The 21,754-nt window shown below is 49.3% G+C and overlaps 1 protein-coding gene across 2 annotated transcripts in view; it reads right to left on the reverse strand.

Moving 5' to 3' along the window:
- Positions 1-52: 52 nt before the first annotated feature.
- The window catches only part of SCRN1 (secernin 1), a 63,728-nt gene continuing 42,026 nt past the window's right edge, over positions 53-21,754 (reverse strand). For both annotated transcript variants that reach the window (XM_023250464.2, XM_019825641.3), the window contains exons 5-8: positions 18,692-18,886; positions 15,794-15,959; positions 6,486-6,666; positions 53-4,138 (exon numbers count right to left, since the gene is read on the reverse strand). In XM_023250464.2, the coding sequence (XP_023106232.1) occupies positions 3,980-4,138; positions 6,486-6,666; positions 15,794-15,959; positions 18,692-18,886 (701 nt within the window). In that variant the 3' untranslated portion in view covers positions 53-3,979. The remainder of the gene's footprint in view (positions 4,139-6,485; positions 6,667-15,793; positions 15,960-18,691; positions 18,887-21,754) is intronic.

Here is a 21,754-nt window from a genome sequence, read left to right on the forward strand (position 1 = left end):
CATGTTCTCTTTTGTGACCGATGCCCACATTTATTCATGAAACACAAGGACATTAATTTCAGTATTTTTTTTTTATTGTATGCTTGATGTATTTAGAGACAATTCCAAGGGCAAGCACTGGATAGGGAAGTTATCTGGTTTGTCGATATTTGTACAAAAGGCTGTTAAGACTACACGGTCGGTTCCCACTGCAGGAAACAGAAAGATTTTCTTTGTCAGTATTCCCTGCCAATAGCATTTTCCAGCTCACACATGGAACTTCTCACAGCACGATTGCAAACACATACGTAATGCATTCCCATGAGAAATCTGCAGGTGACATCTCGGAATGTTGGGAGTCGGTCAGATACGGCACGTTTGGCACAAACCGTAGGAGGAGAGCTGGGGCTTGGGACCGTGCAGAATGAAACGCCACAGCCACAGGGAGGCACAGGGTGGTGCTGGGACAGCAGATGCACGTGACCTGCCACCCCACCCCCTCCGTACGGGAACGGCCAGCCAGGGGGGCTCCCCCCCTCCCTCCTTCCTCCGTGTGCTTCCTGCCTAAACCTGCGAGCTCAACTGAAGACCTCCCCGACAAATGACTGTTCTTTAGTCAAGGATGCAGTTCTTTAGTCAAGGATGCAGTGAGTGGTTTCATAGCAGACACATTGGTCCCACCCGGCTTCCCTGCTGGGGCCGGCCAGAGCTGTGTGACACCTGTACCAGTGCGGGATGACATAAGTTAGGGAGCAAAGTAGTTTGCCTGGTTGGCAATTCTTTTTTTTATACCTAGCAATTCACCCAATAGTGAAGGAACTTCACTGCTAGTATCTACTAGGCACACACCTGCTCTGTTAGCTTGTAAGGAAGACCGTCTAATAAGAACACTGTGTCTTATGTTATTGGGCACTAAAGAATCACCAGAATTTCAAGTATATGCTTATTCTACTGAAAGTTCCAAACCACCTCCAAGAAGGAAGAGTACTACCTCTGCTTCGCTAATTTACTTTTACTGGAGCCTCTGCTCCCTTAGAGGATGAGGGCTGTCTTCATCTACGGCAATGCCATCTACTAGACAAGACTAAGCGGCTTATGGTTGGTTACGGGGCATGGGATTGGGGGAGAAATGCCATCCTTTACAGCCATGTCTTCTTGCTGCACAAAGCACGCACACCTCCCCCGTCCAAGTCTTAATGGACACACAAATGGTTCTTTCAGGGAGCTATTTACATGCTGACCTTTAACCATTGTTTTCTTAGTTCCTCTTGAATATTCATTTTCTCCATATTGCCTTTAGAAAAGCAATCCCTGGTCAAGAATTCATCCATGTAATGATAAGCATTTTTCAAAAGCGGGGTCTGTTTGGAGAATTTAAAAAGAAACATACCTTCCCCCACCAGCCTGTTCAAAATCCAAGAACGAATTTCAAGCAGTGGACGTAAGTAGAAAGAAGTCACTAGAAGGGAGTCCAGCCACATCAACAGATTCTCTACTCTCTTCTCGTCTTTCTCCACACCGCCCAAATGCGCAAAGAATTCACCCACGCTATTATTGGGGGTTTGACTGTACATAGACCCCCTCTGTGCCTGACAGAAGTGTCCCAGCCCCCGTTGAACTTCTTGCCCGGCCTAGCCATGGAGGGCTGCCATGGCCCATGGTGGCCCAAGACTGGGGCACCACAATTGTGATGTACACCATTAGCCCAGACAATTCTCATTTAGGGTTGGCCCTTCTTTGAGACGCTGGACAAAGGTCAGTGTCCCCTAAGAGAAGTAGCCATTGTATTTCCCATTTCATGGTGGTTAGGAAATCGCATAGACTGGCTGGCCCACAATAATGTTTGGCCCATAATAATGAAAGCAGACCCCTGTGTAATCTATTCTCACCAGACTTCTTTTGGTAAACCCCAAATCACCTTGGGTATCTCAGGCACGTCAGGTCCGATGAAATGTTTCTATCATAGGTAGAGGTGAAACCACCTGGTGAAATCTTAGGGTGGCTTAACACATCCCCTTGTTTTAAATAACCACCTAGCAGGTGGACTTGGGCGGGGTGAGGCACCGAAAATGTCACCTCCAAACCTCCCCTCCCCCAACTTAGCACCTGTAGACAGCTGCTCTGAGAGTGGCTGCTCCATCTACCAGAAGACCCTGAGTTCGTCACCCGTGAAAGCCCTGATTGGGTCACGGCAGCTACGAGCCGCCACGAATGGCCGTGTTGACCCTGTCAGCTCTCAAACGTCCCTCCCATCTCCCACCGCTTGTCGTCTGTGATTTTACGTACAGAACTCACAAAACTGCTGGACCAAAAGCTCGTGGTGCCTTTATACCTACACCCTTGGAGGGGAGCTGGTAGAGAAACCAGCTGTGTCCCGATAAAACCCGTGACCATCCGTGTCTGCATCTGTGTGTGAGACCCACGTCCCCTCCGGCCCTTATTGCCTGTCGTGCAGAGTCCCGAACCCAAGGTCACTTCGAAGATTACTGACACTCCCAGTATTTCCACTTGCAAATTCCTACCAGTGACGGAGCACGACGGGGCCCCAGCGGTGGGGGTGAGGCTGGAATAGTGGGGCTGCCCTTCTTCCAGGAGCTGCTGACCCGCATATACGTCCCTTCGTCATCTCTGCCCCCTGTCCATCTCCGGAGTGGGTGAGAGTTTCGCTAGCTGGAGGGGAGCCCCCCCACCCTTGCCCGCCGCGGCTGCCTTCGCCGTGAGGGCAGCTACCAGGACACGGGGCACGAGGAACGAAGGGAGGGCCAGGGAGAGCCAGGTGCATCGTACACAGCCTTGTGGGATATATAACAAGCCGGGCAGGAAGGCTGGGGGTTGGATCGCTACCCTGCGGCGACCTGCTTCTGCCTCCATCTGCCACCTCCTTGCCCTCTGTCTCCCCGATGCCCGGCCCATCTGGTCTTCCTCACATGCTCTTCTGTGCTCTGGTGGTAAGTCAAATACTTCGTGTGAACGCGACACTGGAAACAAATCAGTTTAATTAAAGTCTCCGCTGAGATAATGTAGTCGCTGCTCGGATTCCAGCTACTTTAACTAGCATCTGAACAGCCAACGGTCTCTCCTTTTCTCTCCCTCATTAGCTGGAGAGATACGCAGCTTTGTGGGGGGGGCGGGGGAGAACCATGCCACAGGGCCATTTAATTAATCCCGGAGTGGATGGCCATAACCAGGCCCGAAATCGTTTCTACGCAAGGCCAAGGGATGGGCGTGCTGCTGTGCAGCGAGAGCCTCGGGCCTTTGGGGAGAGCCACGTGGGGATGTGGGGAGGCCACGCGCATGGCTGCCTCGGAATCTCCAACACGGGCAGTTCTAGCTAACTCCGCTAACCAGCTCTCCCGTGCTCAGGAGCCGTCTGTGGGTCCACTGCGCACAAGCACAGCAGACAGAGGACAGGCCCCTTAGAACCACGAGAATCAGATGAGCTGCGACTAGAGAGGAGCCCCCTTTGTTCCTTCCCATTGGTTGTGTCCTTCAGCAGACACATCTGCAGACGTTCTGCACGACGGGCTTGCGCTCGTGTGAAGGGGAGGCCGGGAAGCTTCCCCCTCAAGTTCACACACAGAAGCCCCGGGCCTTTTGGTAACCTGAAAGGAACCATTACTGAAAGAATGACTAAGACTTCAATAGATTTTGCTTTTCTTGCGCACTCAGCACTGTGGAGCCCCCTGCGAAGGCCTGACGAACGCTCGTCCTCCGTGAGAAGGCTAGTGTGTCCACGGTCACTGAAATACAATGATAGCAGCTGAAAATCCACAAGTGGTCACACAATCGAAAGACAGGCAAATGGACACACGTTACACTGCAAAGGGGGAGCTACGTTGTAGAAGAAGGGGGCGTTGCTGGGATTGAGGGCAGAACACAAGAGTGTGACTTTCACACGTCTGAACTGTCTCGTTTTACTCAAACAGGAGAGTGGTTTGTTTTGCTGGTAATTTAGTAAGGTGGGAACGTTTAAATAAGAAGGGGAGAGGGAATGCTTACTTCACTTAAAGAACTTAATCTCAGTGTCAACACAGTCATAGAAAAGATCCCCCACTTCAGTGGGGTCCAGAGGGTCAGAGCTGGTCAGAATTTCTTCCATGGCTTCCAGGCCTTGCTTCTCTAGTTCCAGCATGGTCTTCCTCAGCTTGCGACCTTGCTCCTGAGGAAGGGCGGGAACAGTGAGAGTCACTACGCTGGACAAGAAAGCCTCTCAGGGGCCTACCCACCCCATTCGATCTGTTTCCCCAGGGCTGCCGCAGGGATCATTCTAGAATGCCAGTGCGGTTATGGTACTGCTCTGCTTGGCATACCTACCTCCTCACTGCCTTTAGGATAAAATCCAGACTCCTGAGTGACATTCAGGAAAGGCCTTTTGTCACCTGAGTACGAGGCTCTTGCTTGCCTCACCTCCCGCCGGGCCCCCCAAAGTCTCCCTTTCTCTTTAGCCAAACTGAATTAATTGCATTCTTCCAACCCATGATACTCCACCTTGCCCTTCCTCGGCACTTGGTCAACATGCACCCATCTCCGGGCCTCTTTGAACCTTTCCTCTGGGCTCACTGTCCGTGCCTTTACTTCTGCCGTGGTTGTTCTCTTCCTGTCCTGTAAGGGTCTGTCTACTTGCCAGTGTCCCCCACTGGACCACGATCTCCCGGGAGTGAGAACTGGGCTCATCACCAGGCTTCAACGCCTGGGACACAGGAGGCACCCCCAGTAAATGTTTGCTGAATGGGTGAACGATCAGTGAATAAACACGTGCCGTGTCCGTCGCCCGACGTACTTTCTTCTGAGCCGCTGAGATTGCTTCTTCCACTCGCTTAGAGCGTGTGACAGTGAAAAGCTTCCATTTGCCCAGTTAGTCCCAGAATGGCAAAGCCGCCGTCAGCAGCCGTCCCCCACTTCCTAACACGGCCTTGACTCAAAGCAACGGCCATGTCTCAACGTCAGAGCCCACCCACCCTCATCCGTCTCATCTCCGTGGCATTTTGTGCAGAAGGGCTCAAACACACGCCCCTCTCTCCCTCCGCCTTCTAGTTGCCAGAGAGCCCCGAAACGACGCACCGAGTGGCATTTTCACTCCGGGCTTACTGTCATCCACCTGGAAGACAGGCACTGCTGGGAACCTCAATAGACAGCCCCAGACAAAAGTCAGTGCGGTGGAGTGGAAGCACTCATGGTTCCACGGAAACATCCGGCAGGGAAGACGGAGGCGAAAACACCAGGTGACTCTGACATGTCAAAATGGACATTTCTGTGGCACGGAAGTGCAAAGCCTATGGATGGTGAGACTGCCCTTCTCTGAGATGCTTTCTGAAATCCCTTGGGTTTACTGCTGATGGTGCCCTTCTTTCTATGCTTTTTATACAGTCCATCATGCCAAGCACAAGAAAAAAAGCTCACCCGGTCCACGCAAATGCAAACGCCAATTTCCCTACAAGGTGTCCCTTTCTTCAGGACAAACTAGACTCGTTGCAAGTTGGCAAATACATGCTTGGGAAGCAGATGGGCGTCTAACTGCCACGTTCCTTCCCCTTCCCTTCAGCAAAACAGAGTCTTGGATTTTATACGCAACCCATCACTAGTGGCTGCTGTGGGCATACATTGGGTGCAGGTCTCGTTTGAATTGATGTCTTGTAACTTTATTTGCCAAAGCTTTGCGGGGAGGGGCGGGTGAGCTGCACCTTGGAGAATAACTATTTTTAAAAACTAGGAATCTGGGGCGTCTGGGTGGCTCAGTCGGTTGAGCGTCCGACCCTTGATTTTGGCTCATGATCCCAGGGTCGTGGGATCAAGTCCTGTGGAGGGCTCCAAGCTGAGTGTGGAGCCTGCTTGAGATTCTCTCTCTCTTTCTCCCTCTCCCCTGCTCGTGTACACACTCTCTCTCTCTCAGATAAAAATTGAATTCAATTTAAAAAACTAGGACTTTGAGAATCTTTTTTGAAAAACTCTTTTAAAATTATAGTAAAATACACATAACACAACGTTTGCCATGGCAGCCACTTTTAGGTGTACGAGGTCAGTGGCATAAGGACATTTGCACTACTGTGCACCCCTCCCCCCCGTCTGTCTACAGAACTTTTTTTTGAAGGATTCCTTTTTTTTTTAAACAACACATGATTGCATCTTTAAGGTTTTGCCATCTCGTACCAACGTTTTACCCCCAAAAGTACACAAAGACTTTTAGACAGCAGAAAAGCAGTTACCCCCACCAGAACTGCACACATCTATTATTCCCAGGGAACATCCCCAGGGAAACGGTAAATGAAAGAGGGTTATTCCCAGCCCACTGAGTTCTAGGCCAACATTAGACGTGGAGGCTTCATTTCGTTAGGTTTCAGGGGACTGGCCGGAAAAGTGAACAGCAGCCTTCTCCGAAGGCCTCGGGTCCCCGGGTTTCTGGAAGGAGGCGTACTGGCGAGGAGGGAAATGAGGTGCGGGATTAACGCCTTCCTGCCTCCTCGAGCGCAGACCGCGCCCCCCTCCGCCAGCCCCCCCCCCAGGCTCACCTGGTCGCTTTCGATGACAGCGCGTGCCCACTGGTGGGCCTTGTAGAGCTCGTGCCGGCGATCTGGCTTCTCCTGGAACCGAGGCTCCTTTTTGGCAGGGTCGTCGTCCCCAAAACAGGGAGATTGGGCTTTGGGGACAAGTTTCACATCATCCACAAAGATGAAGGGCTTGAATATGGACCTGGAGAGAAAGGAGAGGAGCTTCAGCCCAACTGAGCTTGAGGCGCGAGGACACCAGAGGCTGTCCTTTCGTTAGGCCAACGCTTCCTGAGCCAGCTCCCGGCGGCTGGTGGGTGGGGGCCGAGACAGACACAACTGCGTATTTTAGTAAATATTTTAGTAAAGCTGTCATTTGCCAGCTGCAAGTTCTTCTATGAGCAGCAAGGAGACGTCAAAACAGACTTGCTTTGTTCCTGGAAGAACGTTTGGGAGGCCCCTTTCGGCTGTACAAAGTAAGGCGAACAGACGCGTGGCGTTTGGAGAAAAGGGTGCAACGGGCCATCCATCTAGGCTGAAAGGCGTCTGCCTTTCTCTACCCTGGGGCAGCACCTGCAATAACAATAGGAGAGAGAGGACTACAAACACACCTCCAGGTGTACTGGTCGGACCCTGGCTCCCTGAATTGTGTCCTTGGACCCGGGGCTTTGGCATCACCCTCAGGCCCCGCCCCCATCCTGCTGAATCAGGATGTGCGTGTCAACAAGGTCCCCGGGGGATTGGCGATAGACCAAGTCTGAGGAGCAGGGCTACAGGGACAACAGGACGGGCTCTTCCCCCATCTGAAGCGCCCCCCCCACCACCGCCCCACGCCCGCTATCTGGAGGTAGAATGTTCTATGAAACTTCTCGTAAGCCAAAATGGTATAGAGCAAAGAAGCAGTTACCATTTCATAAGAGCGAGAAGCCTCTTGGGATTTCTTTCGGTTAGTGAAAACAGGTACTGTACTAACGCACGTCTTTCGTAAAAGGGGTGTGGCAGAAAAAGAACTTGCGGATAGCGGGGGAGATCTGTCATGAGAAGTAACCTCTTAGGTTAGTTCCCTGAGGAGGTCACGGGAAAGAGGGCTCAAGAGAGTCAAGACACCGAACTCACTCTGCAAGACCGGGCTCAGGCTAAGTTGATTTGATTATTACAAGCAGCGAGACCTTCATACTCCAAGCTGGGGAAGTGGGGTGGGCCTGGTTAAGGATGGGTGCCAGGTACCCTGTTCATGGACCTTCCCTCCCCAGGACATGGGGGGGCTGCCTTTCATAGAGGGACCACGAAGTGCCACCTCCTACAGCCTCTAGAACATCCATGGGTCATTGGCCCTTCTACTGAATGCTCAATACAATGCTGCATTATCCAATTAGTCATTCAGTTGATTCTGCAAAAGGGCTGCAGGGTGAGGGGTCCCAGGAAAAGGGTAACAGACAGGGAAGGGTGGGGAAGCGGGAGGAAAACAGGGGGGAGCAAAGAGTCCGGCACAGACATGGCTTCCGGGGCCTTCTGGTCTCTTACAACACAGCGGCCTCACAGGAGGCAAGCATCCCATCCTTCAGGACCTGACAGCACAAGGGGTTCCTGAAAAGTCGGCGCCCACTGTGCCGCCTGCCAGCAGGCGTTAATCTGCAGCCTCCTGGCCCGGCGCAGAGACCCTTCTGTGGGACCCTGGCTCTGAGGCTCCTGCTGTGCAGCCCCAAGCCCGCACAGTTCACGTCCTCTGGGCCGCAGGGTCTGTGCCGTGGCCAGGAAGGGTCAGAGTCGTGACCTCCGCAGGCTTACGCTGGGCAATGAGGTGGCCAGGCTCAGTCACTGGGAGGGCGTTACTCTACATCTCAGGACCATTCTGACACGGTGGCCCCGTGGGCGAGGACCACGGTTCTGGGGGGCCAGGAGGGGCACAGTCTGGTATCACTCGTCGGGCTGAGCACGGATCCCAGATCTGCCTGACTCGTGACAGCGGCGGCAGAGCACTGGGCTGGGCCACAGAATGAGGGTATGCGACTCCTCTCTACTCTGACCAGCTGTGGGGGCACTCGTGCTCCCTGTCTCTGATTGGGACTAAAATGATCTCGAAGTTCCCTTCCAGGTTCCAAACCTATAAATTTCTATTTGTATGTCATGCAGTTCATGAACTTGTGACTCTGACTTCAAGACGTTCATGCTGGGGCGCTTGGGTGGCTCAGTCGGTTGAGCGTCTGACTTTGGCTCAGGTCACGATCTTACGGTTCGTGAGTTCAAGCCCCGCATTGGGCTCGTTGCTGTCAACACAGAGCCTGCTTCAGATCCTCTGTCCATTTCTCTCTCTCTCTGCCCCTCCCCTGCGCGCGCTCTCTCTCTCTCTCTCTCTCTCGGATCCTCTGTCCACCTCTCTCTCTCTCTCTGGCCCTCCCCTGCGTGCTCTCTCTCTCTCAAAAATGAACATTAAAAACAAGAAGTTCATGCTAAGCACAGTCATGGCCTTTTGCATCCAATACATAGGATAACAGGGTAGTAAAAATCAGAACATTCCAGTTGATGGAATTGCCAACCCACTCCACCTCAATAAAGGTGCCCAGTGGCTTTTCTAAAGCAAGAAAGTACCGTATGTTTACTAGTTATCCCATCTATCAGTTTTCTTTCTCAAAATAAATAATAAATACGATGGGATTCCCATAATACTCTAATGCAGCCAAAGCTCTCCAAGGATTTTTCCCCCAAAGTCTGTAAGGAAGTCAGCACCCTCAACTGCTACAAACATGAAGCATAGATTTGTCAAGTGGTTAAAGGGAGAGTTTTTGAGACTGAATAAATAAAAACTTCTGTTGATAACAAATTGCAATAACACTAATAATTATTTAAACCTGAATGTGGGAATTATAATTCAGGGTTTATTTGTGCCTATGTATCCAAAAAAAAGCAGAATGTGGGTAACTCAGTGGTTCCCAAACCTTGTGATTTCTCGCCAAGCCTTATAAAAAATCACACGAACAATACAAATAGGTGAGGAGAATTTCTGCCATTTTCCCACACTTAAAGTTCAGATCGAGGGGGGTGCCTGGGTGGCTCAGGGGGTTAACCGTGCAACTTCGTTTCAGGTCATGTTTTACAGTTCGTGAGTTTGAGCCCTGCATCGGGCTCTGTACTGGTGGTTCGGCACTTGCTTGAGATTCTTTCTCTCTCCGTCTCTCTCTCTCTTCCCCTTCTCTACTTACTCTCTCTCTCTCTCAAAAATAAATAAACTTTTTTTTTTAAAGCCCAGATGGTAGCTTCTTAAATGCCACTTCATCAAATGTATGCTAAGTAACGACCCGGACATTAAATGACTTGACCAAGGTCACATATCCAGCCAGCGGCAAAGCTGAAACTGTCATCTGAGTCACAAGGCACACCCCTCCCAGGCCACCGGGACAGGCCAGGGCACACTTTGTCACACTTGTGGAACCCTCCCAGAGTGTCCCAGGGATGGCCCTGACGTGAGGCACACCTGAGAGGGCTCCAGAAAGCTGGTTCAAAGAAGCCTCCTAACCCGGAATTCACCCCGGGTCACTCGGCCCCTGCATTGTGTGCCGTGACACGAACACAGGATAATAGGCCCAAAAGGGGAAAGTGCTTCCAGTGGCAAAGAGTCTCCCATCAGCTGGTTAATGAGGAGGTTTAAGGCCGGCTGAGCGACTCTACAGGGACAATCCACCGTCAGGAGGGACAATTAAACAAAGGAAGCCATGAGCAACATAAAGGAAACCATATGACCACGACCCTCAGCTCTCCCTGAGACAAATCTAAGGCACAGTCTGATGACAGGGACCAGAGCGTGGTCTCCCACGCTCTGTCTCAGAAGTCTGCAGAATCTTAGCCTTCGAGCCCAGAGACCAGCTCCCTGGGAGGCGTCCTGGCCTCATCTGTCCCTTTTGTCTTCCAGAATTTTGTGACGCACGCACCGACCCAGTGTAAAAAATGTCTCCCTGTCATTTGTTTTCTCATTTGGCAAGAAAGCATAATTACCATGGAAACCCCTGACGTTTTATAGCGTGTCATAACTTTCAAAGCGCTTGCATTCAGTTCTCCTAGTACCCCTATTTTTCTATTCGCTCACTTTTCTATTCTATCCATTCAACACGCAAATACGTGTTGAGTAATGATTGAGTACCCGTTACCATTCTAGGTACTAGGGATACAGCAATGAACAAGGCAGGGAAAACACTTCCATCCCATTTTACAGATAAGACTGAGGCTCACAGCAGCTAAGTGTTGGGTCCAAAGGCATATTCCTAGTAAGTGGCAGATAGAGAACTAAATTCAGGTCTTCTAAACTGAGGTCAGTTTTCCGCCCACGACCTCACACCATTATATTAACCTTCTGTTGGTTCTTCATACACACTGTGCAGAAAAATAAAAGCCTTTTGGTGCTTTGGGATTTTATCATCAGTGGCCAGCCGGCACTTCTGACCTCAAATATGGCTCTATCCTTAGGAAGGTGCAGAAACTCCCCAAGCCACTCAGCCAGGCTTATCCCGTGCCCTGGAGTCCCCCAGGGGCAGCAAAAGGCTCCTGCGTGGGTGAATCTGCTAAACGTTCAACCAAGCTCAAAATAACCCCAAATGACCAGTTTTCTCTCAATTGCAGGTGTCTCTTGAATGGGTCGCTCCAGCTTTACTGTCGGTCACTTTAATCACACGATCTCAGCCGCATCTGGCTGAGGGCAGGACCTATCAGCGAAGGGCCTTTCTATTTTAAAGGGAAAGAGAACTCGTGCATTTGGGGCATGGGATGAGCTTCGGGCTGGATCCAGATGCTCTGGAAGGTTGTGAGGTCAAAGGGCAGGAGAGAGGAGGAATCTGGTGCTGTACGCATTCAGAGTGAAATTGACGGGGGTGCTATTTCACACGGGGCCCTCACCTCTGGGTACGTCTCTGCTGGTTGTTCCCTGAACAGCACCAGGGATCGTATTTACCTATGCGGCCACGTCTAACATTTGTTAAGTGTTATCTCCACCAACAGGCCGTTCGTCACTACATTTGAATTAACCAGATGAGACAGTCTCAGTTGACTCAGCTTTGCCTCTCAACTTAGCACACTGGGAGAAACACACACACACACACACACACACACACACACACCAGGTCCCCTGCAACTCCCCAGCTATTTGCCGCTAGTTAAATTAGGCCCAACATCCCATTTTCCTAGAATTTCTTCCCTATTTTCTGTTTCCTGGGCCGAAGTCCACAGCCTCATACGATGAGAGAAATGGGCTGGGACACAGCCTTCTAATATTTAAAATGGAAAAGTTTTGGGGCACCTGGGTGGCGCAGTCGGTTAAGCGTCCGACTTCAGCCGGGTCATGATCTCGCAGTCCGTGAGTTCGAGCCCCACGTCGGGCTCTGGGCTGATGGCTCAGAGCCTGGAGCCTGTTTCCGATTCTGTGTCTCCCTCTCTCTCTGCCCCTCCCCCGTTCATGCTCTGTCTCTCTCTGTCCCAAAAATAAATAAACACTGAAAAAAAATTAAAAAAAAAAAATAAATAAAATGGAAAAGTTTTTTAATTTTCTCCCCCTCTTGGTTTCTCCATCCTGTACCCCGAGTGGGCTTTCTGTGGGCTTTCTCAGATGTGGGGGCCTCTTGGCGATGTGCCGGTTTGGCAACCGTATCTGAAAAAGTAAGCCCCGATCCATGGCGTCTGCCGGCTTCTGTGGTGTGAACGTGCCCACTGTGACCCATGTCACGTTACCAGTGTGACGTCACTGAACACGGGGTTGGGAAGAGACGCACCTGCTCGGCTCTCACGGGCTCCAGGACCCCGAACTTCACAGTCTCAATGTGCTAAGGTCCCTCTCTCCCCTTTCCCTCTCCAATTCTTCACATCAGTGAGGCTTTGGCAAGTGCCAGCTTCCAAGAAGGAAATGGCTTCCAAAGGTCAGAACCAGAGCACTGAAGTCAGTTGCTGTCACCACGTGGATAACTGAGGCACCAGCTGACTCAACGGAATATTAATAGGACAGAATCTGCCTCCTCAATAAAATTAATTAAAGGTCTTTTGGGGCGCCTGGGTGGCGCAGTCGGTTAAGCGTCCGACTTCAGCCAGGTCACGATCTCGCGGTCCGTGAGTTCGAGCCCCGCGTCAGGCTCTGGGCTGATGGCTCGGAGCCTGGAGCCTGTTTCCGATTCTGTGTCTCCCTCTCTCTCTCTGCCCCTCCCCCGTTCATGCTCTGTCTCTCTCTGTCCGAAAAATAAATAAACGTTGAAAAAATAAATAAATAAATAAATAAAATTAATTAAAGGTCTTTTGCATCTCCCTCTTTAGCTCTCAAACTCTGACTTTTGCACCTCCATCCAGCCCTCAAACTTGCACAGAACCTGGTCCATCCTGGAAGGGGCGGAGAAAGAGGAAAAGAGAGCGCGAGAACAAGTTATTTCCAGAGAAGGATCTGTAATGAGTCCACCGAGCAAAGGGCAGAGACGTGTCGAAGCAGACAGAGCAACAGTCAGATGGTGTCCTTTGGTTCCGAACATTAATTGGGAGGGATAAAGAACACGGTCCCGCTCTTAAATCATAATCTTTCGCGAGCCCCCTGCTTTGAAATGATTTCCTGAAAACATCTCTCTACTGTTTCCAGCGTCAGCAGAAGCCAGCTAAAATTTCCCCCATTTACTACCTAAAAACCCAAGAGGAGGTAATTATGCTTCCTGCTGACAAAATAGAAAATGTTAAACATGCCCAATTACAGAGAAACACTGAAATGGTGAATAGGAGAAAAGATTCTGTGACAGTTCTAACACAGTAGGAAACGCAGCTCCCTTAGCCCTGAAAGATAAAAAATGAATGCCTTAATCTTCTTTAAGGTCTTTTCAATTAATTTAACCATGAATAACTTTCTTTTAAAATTACTTGAAATCTTCCAGATTAAATATAAGCAGGCTATTTCCCAGCCCATTTTTAGAACCGTACCGGGCCATGTACTTCAGTCTAGGAAATGGCATTCCTTTGTGTTAGTGTTCTGGCCTCACACAGCCCTGTCTTCTAAGCACAGCGGGGGCCGGTGCCTGAGACATGAGGAGCAAGGCGGGTACTTCAGGCCCTCCTCAGCTCAACCCACTCCTTCAAAGGCTCCTGCCCGCTAAAGAACACGGCAGGGCATTCTAGTCACTCTACAGAAGAGCTCTAAGTGCCCACGTGTACCCCTGTGGTGCGGCACAGAGCGCTCCCAAGAGGCAGCTGAGCCACCAGCGTTCGGGGCAAGCTAAGTCGGAGTCCATGAAGGGAGGTCCAGACAACAGGGAGAGGAAGGACGCGCCCCAGAGCTGGTGGACGGACAAGAGGGCGGGAGCAGGGCCATCCATGAGACCAAGCATCCAGAGCTTCGAGATAAGGTCAAAAGGAAGCAGCCGGGGTCAACCAGGAGCGCACCCCGGGAGGTCGACTGGAATACCATGGAGAGGAGGTTCACTGTGGGAGGCCATGAGAGGGTGGCCAGGCTTGTTTACTGGAGGAGTGGGGGGTGGGGGGTGGCGGGGAGAGGAGAGATGGAAACATAATCTACAACAGGGTACCGTTTCATGGCTCTCTGCATGTGTCCATGCTGTCTCTTTACCCAAAATGTCATTCCTGCTTTTCATTCCTAACAAACTCTTCCTCTTCCCACAATGCCCGGCGCTCAAGAGATCCTTCCTCCGTGAAGCGTGCTCCTTCATCATCTCCTCCAAGCCACCTGTTACCTTGCATACACTTCATCCCTAATACCCAATAAGCATGATATCTGGTATACAGTAGGTGCTTCATACATGCTTGTTGAATGAATACATGAGTGGACGAAAAACTAGGAATAGCTTATACTGAATTTAATAGTCAGGTCCTGCTAGAAGGATCTATTGATATTGGCAGTAGTTTAAAAGTAAGTCCGACAGGTCAAGAGAGGTACTCGGCTTTTCCCCTGAGTCATCTAAGAAACCATCCCTAGCTAGACACCATCATTGTCTTCTATTCCTGAAACAGTAAGAGGAGAATAAATATGTTTAGCTGAAAAGGGAATGAAATTGAACAGCTGCAGATTTCCTGATTGCAAAGATCTGACATCCGATATACAAACAATGATGAGTGTTTTCAGCCAAGAGAACCCCTAAAAAATACCACTGAAACTGTCAGAATAGGACATCTTCATGGTTTTCCAGGCTGAGGGTCAGTCTTAACCTGACACATTCGTAAGCCCACCTTGAAGATTCTGATACAACAGGTTTGGGTCAAGGCACCTGTATTTTTCAAAAACTCCCCCAAGTGCTTCTGATAATGAACTGAATTAGAAACCACTGGAAAGCTGTGTCTAAGCCACTGATGCCACGACTTGCAGTGTATATGACCGAACGTTACCAGGGAGTGGGGCTGCTGTCTGCCTGGCAAATCAGAGATAGTCTTAGTAAAAGAAAAGTTAAGCCTACTGTCTATTTACTTGGATTATCTCATTTAATCCTCCCAACAAGGATACGAAGTAGGAGCTGACATTATCCCCAGGACTCCCGGTCTGTACAGCATACTGAAGCTTACAGAGGTTAAGTAACTTACCAGCCACTCAGTGAGAGAGATGGAACTCAAAATCCTGACAGGTGATTCTAGAGGCTGTGTTCTTAAACACTGGGCAGTACAATGCCTTTGCTGAACGTAGGCAGAAAGCAACTCCCTAAAACACAATGTCTTACAAAGTGGTCAGTGCCCGGAGGCGCCTGGTGGCTCAGTCGGTTAAGCGTCCGACTTTGGCTCAGGTCATGACCTCGCAGTTCATGAGTTCGAGCCCCGCGTCGGGCTCTGTGCTGACAGCTCGGAGCCCGGAGCCTGCTTCGGATTCTGTGTCTCCCTCTCTCTCTGCCCCTCCCCTGCTCATGCTCTGTCTCTCTCTGTCTCAAAAAGAAATAAAACACTAAAAAAAATAAAAAAATAAAGAAGTGGTCAGTGCCCTTGACGTTGCCTCAATCTGCATCGCCTCTGGGCTATTTTGTCCTCTAACTTACAGGAACTGATTGTTTTGATCAATCTTGGGCATTCCTGCATCTGTCTCACTGTGTGTTATGTATGTTTGCATCCCTCAGGCATGTTTGCACAACGCCTGGCCCATGATATCAACTCAATAAATATCGGTTGAATTTAAACCAATTTGATTCCACGGATGTCATAAAAATGATATGACCCCAGCCAAGAACTCCCCTTTGTCAAACTCTTTGTGCTGCATTGGCCACGTTGGGGCCGACTGAAAAATGTGACTCGGCTCTAGAAAGAGAGGTACAGGGACGCAGCGCGGGCGCGTTGGATGAGCTTTCGAGGAACACATACTTCCTGCCAGCACGACTGTGTCTCAAACAAACCTGGAAGGATCTGGGGTCCCAGTGAAGTAGTGAATGCACGGCGAGCTTCTATTCTGAGGCAGAACAGACACTACACTGGCTGTGGTGAGGAAGGACTCGGAATCTATACAGACTCCGCTGGCTTTGTCCCGTAAGATGTCAATCATAGTCTGCACAGTGATGCTTTCTGTAAAGAAAAAAAAAAAAGAGAGAGAAAGAGAGAGAGACAGAAGCTTTAATAGTGGCAAGTTGTTAACCAAAATCCATTTTTTCCTCTTCTTCTTAGTTACAGAACCCTGGACTATAACTGCCCGGCTACAGACTATATTTCCCAGCTTCCCTTGTGGCTCGGGCGGGGTCACATGATAAATCCTGACCAGTGGGAGAAGAAATGCTACGTGCAACTTCCTCGTCACCTCCATACAAGGGACGGTTCGCCCTTCACTTTGTTTGCCCCTCTTTCTGCTGCCCAGGACATGCCCGCAAGTCGGACCACAGGTGGAAGTCAAACGTCGCATGTGGCTGTCCTCTGGTGCCGGGTAACCCACCAGCCCTGGACTGGCCATATACATCTAGACCATAACACGGGAGAAAAATAAGCTTCCATTTTCTTGAAGCCACATTATTTTGGAGTCTCCTTGCGCTAAGTAGCACTTAGCAACTTCTCAACCAGTACAATATGCAATAGAACGATATCCATAGGAAAGTATGTGCGATCTATGCACAATCCACTAAGCAAGTTCTCTCATACACACTTGCTGGTTACAGTCAGCACTGTGTTTGGAGAATGACCTCTCTGCCGTGGGAAAGAGACACACAGAGAAATATGCAGAACATTCACAGCCATTTTGAGTGCCGGCTCTGGCTTCAGATAAATGCGTAAACAACTCCTTGGCTACAAAGGACCCCGGTTTCACGTTTTCTCCCTCTGATCATGATTCGTTAAAACACTATTCTTTCCGTCTATGTTCACAGAGATGGAATCAAAGCGTCACACAAAGAAGAGGTGCCTTAAACTTCACTAACACAACTCATGTCCTCTTTGTACATTTCCAATTGTAATATGCCATACCTAAAAGGCTTAATAAAGCCTTGATTTCTTCAACTACCCGGTGTTAAACATCTTTCACTGTCTTACGAATGAGTTTATTGATTTAAATCAGGACCCAGTCGGTTGATAACAGCTGAAATCTTTTTTTAATCTCTGCCTCTCACTTTATCCCCTTGCATTTTTTTTTAATTTTTTTTTTTTATGTTTTATTTATTTCTGAGACAGAGAGAGACAGAGCATGAGCAGGGGAGGGGCAGAGAGAGAGAGAGAGAGACACACACAGAATCCAAAACAGGCTCCAGGCTCTGAGCTGTCAGCACAGAGCCCGACGCGGGGCTTGAACTCACAGACCACGAGATCATGACCTGAGCCGAAGTCGGACGCTCAACCGACTGAGCCACCCAGGTGGTGCCCCTATCCCCTTGCATTTTATTTGTGGGGCCATTTCTCCTATAGAGTTTTCCACAGTCTGCACTTTGCAGACAGCAGCCCCTGGTGTTACTTAGTATGTCCTCCCATCCTCTGCATTTCCTGTAAACCCGTAGCTAGGTCCAGAGGCTTCATCAGATTTAGATTTGATGTTCTGGCAAGACTGCTTCATACATGGTATTATATACTTTTATCAAGCTGGGTTTGTTTTTTTGTTAACTTTTGGAGTTTTTTTTTGAAGTTCCCATTTTATTTTATTTTATTTTATTTTTTTAACGTTTATTTATGTTTGAGACAGAGAGAGACAGAGCACAAATGGGGGAGGGGCAGAGAGAGAGGGAGACACAGACTCGGAAGCAGGCTCCAGGCTCCGAGCCATCAGCCCAGAGCCCGACGCGGGGCTCGAACTCTCGGACCGCGAGATCGTGACCTGAGCTGAAGTCGGATGCTTAACCGACAGCCACCCAGGCGCCCCATGAAGTTCCCATTTTAAAATGGATCACTGTCGTACCTTCCTACCCTTAATACATTAAGTTCTATAGCCAAAGTTGTGACGTGTTCTTCTACGTTAAGCATCGGCAAACTTTTTCTTAAAGAACCAGACAGTAAATATTTCAGGCTTATGGGCCCCACCACCTTGCTGTAACTTACCTGTCGCAACTCTGCAACTGTGCCAATATGGCATGGAAGCAGTCATAACCAGCACCTAGATAAATGCGCACGGCTGTGTTCCAGTAAAATTTTATTTGCAAAACAGGGGATTGCCAGCAGGTCCCAGTCTGTTGACCCCTGTTCTAAATGATCACAGGTCTAACTTACAAAACGCATGTATCACTGGCAACTATAAAATGTGGCCTCAGTGGTTTACTTGGAAGGGTTTCCGCTCGGGCACAGAAGTAATAAGCTATCCAGTCACCACGTTTGCCTCAACATGGATTCTGATTAAGTCAACAGCTAGATACGAGATAGAGGGTTTGGGAAGAGAATTCAGAACAACAGTTCCAACTCAACAAATGTTCACGGAGCAAAAGACTCTAATGGACACCACGAGGGGATCCCAGTATGAGTGAAAGACAGCGCCCTGCCCTCCAGGCTCAGCAGGCCACTGAGAAAGGAAAATACAGGAAGACAAGGCAATGAGTGAAATACACAAACGCTGAGGTAGAAGGAAGGCTACAGTAAGTTGTCACGAAGACAAGTACAATGACTTGAATCAGAAGGAGGAAAAACCCTCGTGGATGAGGAAGCATCCTGTAACAATAGATATACGTCATCCTGCCTGCACATCAGGGACATCAACACAAGTGCGTCTCTATGTACAAGGTCCGTTCTCATTTCCACCTCCTTGCTCACCCCCCGAAGTTCAGACAAGTTCTCTGAAACACAGCTGCAAGACAACAGGTATGAGAGGGAGAATCATAAGGGATATACTAACTCACCTTCTTTCTTTTCTAAGCTGTCCTTGCCTGCACAGCAGTCTAGGTGGTCATCAGCTGGAGAAAAAACTTCGGAAAAATTGAACTCGTCCTCTCCCGTCCACCAGCCTTGACTCTGAGCATAACTCCTGAGCTCAGGATGCTGCGCGTCTATCTTAGTGGTGAGCGAAAGCTGATTGCAAATACACTTCACTCCCTCTGTAGAGAGTGCAAAGTCCGGTTAGCTGGAAAGATACTTAGAAGGACTTAATCAAGAAATGGAAATTTACAGCGAATCCCTTCTCTGCAATTCGACTTTAGAGAGAGGAAATGACTCTATTTTTGAAGAGAGAAACACAATCCTTGGTCCTCTTGTAAGAAGACCTCCCAGAAGGTTTGACCAGTCCTGACCGGGCACTACCACATTTTAAAGGAGCAATGGTCGCTGGATCTAAAATTCACACACTCAGAAGGAAACCTGTGCAGCTCTCATTAGGGCTAAATAAACCCCAGGCATCTATTAACCATAGGAAAAATGAAAGGTTTCTTGAAAGAGACATGACGCGACCTACAAGACTCATGAACATCACAACTATAGCCCTGCTTCTTCCCCAATTTAGGCTTCCTCCACTTGAAGGAACACTTTACGCCTCCACCCTCTGCCCAAGTAACATCACTTTTGGAAAATACAAAGATGGCACCTCTTCATTCAACTTTTTTTTTTTCAGGTCCCAACATTTAGAAAAACACAGCGGCACTGATGACGAATTGTTTTAAAAGAATGGAATGTACCTGCGAATATACGTCTCTGAGGATATCAGTATGCGCGTGTGTGTGTGTGTGTGTGTGTGTGTGTACATGAGTGTACGTGTATATGAGTGCAGAAATTCTATGGGAATTTTTTTCTCATAAAAATATAAATGCAGCTAAAAGAGTCTAGAGTCGGGAGCGCACGAATGCTGAGTGCACGCCAGCTTGATGAAACTCCCCTATCGGCTGGCAGGCTTCCTGTGGCTTCTTCCAAAGCCTCAGCTGCAAATACACTGAGGATGACTTCATTCCTCAAGATGCCGTCTAGAACACTAAGAAGTTATGAGTTGTAGCTCAAAAGAGGCCATCCGTACTTGCTGCTTCCAGAGAGCGTGCTGATCTTTTAAAAATTCTTGGGAGAATGAAGTAGAGAGAGAGATCAAACCACAAGCCGCAAGCCGTTACTGCCTAAAAACCAGTTTCTAGAGACAAGGTCAGTGCTGGACAGGGTTCTCCCAGTATGTTCTGCTCCACTGATTTGTTCTTCCAAAATAAGTATTCCTAGCTGATGGGCATTGGCCTTCTGTCGCTCATCTTTTCAGAGGACAACACAAGAATAAAACTACTTAAAAAAAATTAAAAATAAAAAGGAGCTTTGGCCTAAAAAGGGGCTTTTGGCATTCTTCATGCTAAGCTATCCACAAAAATCCTGTGAGCAACGCCACAGATATTATTTTCCTAAAGGGCTGATTTATAATGTATGTTTGCTTTCGGGGAGCCCAGGTGGCTCAGTAGGTTAAGTGTCCGACTCTTGATTTCGGCTCAGGTTATGATCTCATGCTTCATGATCAAGCTCTGAGTCAGGCTCTGTGCTGACTGTGCACAGATTCTTGGGATTCTCTCTCTCCCTCTCTCCACTCCCCACCCCACCCCCCGCAACTCGCTGTCTCTCTCTTTCTCTCAAAAGTACGGAAATAAACATTAAAAATAATATATGTTTGCGCCCAAGAATGTTAGCATTCAGGGCCTAGTTTCATCAAGTCCTATTGCAATCACACTGCTGCTGGGATCAGAGGGCATGAGATCAATGAGTCCAAGGAATGAATGGCTGAGCTTTTATTTCAATGTTTCGTGAAAGCACGCATTTTGAGGAGATGGGTTTTTTAAGCTGTATCTTGAAGAGAGACTGAGCTTCTGAAATGCAGGTCTATATCAAAAAGTTTTAAGTTCTATTTAAAAGCAATATATGACTGCTTTTTCAGCATGGACCACTAGCCCTCCTGCCGGAAACATTGGAGAGTAAGGCTTCAGCTTAGAACTTTTCTGATAAAAAAGTTTAAAGTTCCTGCACTGCAGCAGGCTCAGTGATCCAGCAGCCACACTGGCTGTCTCAGTTCTGTAAGTGCCATAGGGATGGGGCACAGGCACCAGGAGGTATATGCTGGGCATGTGGGGGTGAAGAAACTCTCTGAGACTGTTGCAAGGGTGCCACCAGCCCATTCGGTGCCCTTGTGAGAATGCCAAGAAGCCACCCTCCTCCAGGCAAGCGCCGCAAGCCAGCCACGTAGAGCATCCAACACACCCCTCGTCCACAGAAACCCTCATCACTGCACTGACTCAGGCCACAGAAGACCTTGACTCTCAACTATCGCAGTAGATCTGCTGCTTCTAACTCAGGTCAGCTTTGGTTCCGATCACCCCTTAGGTAGGTCTGGAAAACGGGTTTCATCCCTATCATCAATTCTGAGGAACTGGAAGAGACTTCCTGACAAATTCAGTTGAGAAACTGAAGCCCAAGTTTAGGTTCAACCCGAGAAGAGGGTGGCGAGCCACTAGCCGCGTGTGCCGTGGGCACCGGAGGGGAGAAATGGCGGCACACCGTCTAGGTACTTGTCATCCAGCCCTGAGGAGCGTCAGGGGGGCTTCACTGGCCGATTCTCTCCTAGAATTCCTTCATCCTCTCGGAAACCCTTTAACCCATGCTGGGACCTCATCCTGTCTCCAATATGAGGCTGTTAAGTGATGAGACAGGACAACCACAACCCCCTCTAACATCTCCTTCCTCGGAACTGTCTCAGAACAAAGTGCTGCAGGGAGCACAGAGCCACAACTGCGTGGGCACAAGATCCTTCCGAATGGATCCCCTAGGCCTCTGCTCTTCTAGAAACACTGTCTCACAGAGAAATGAGCTTGTCCCAGAGGCAGTCCAAGGTCCTCACTCAGATCCAAACACCTCTTTTCGAGGAACATTCCAAGTGTGAGGAGCCACAGGGCTACGGGTGATGAGGGGCAGCTCCCTGTTGTAGGGGTTCACTCACTGAATGGAACGGGATCATC

This window comes from Felis catus, chromosome A2 (assembly GCF_018350175.1).
Source record: "Felis catus isolate Fca126 chromosome A2, F.catus_Fca126_mat1.0, whole genome shotgun sequence".
NCBI lineage: Eukaryota > Metazoa > Chordata > Mammalia > Carnivora > Felidae > Felis > Felis catus.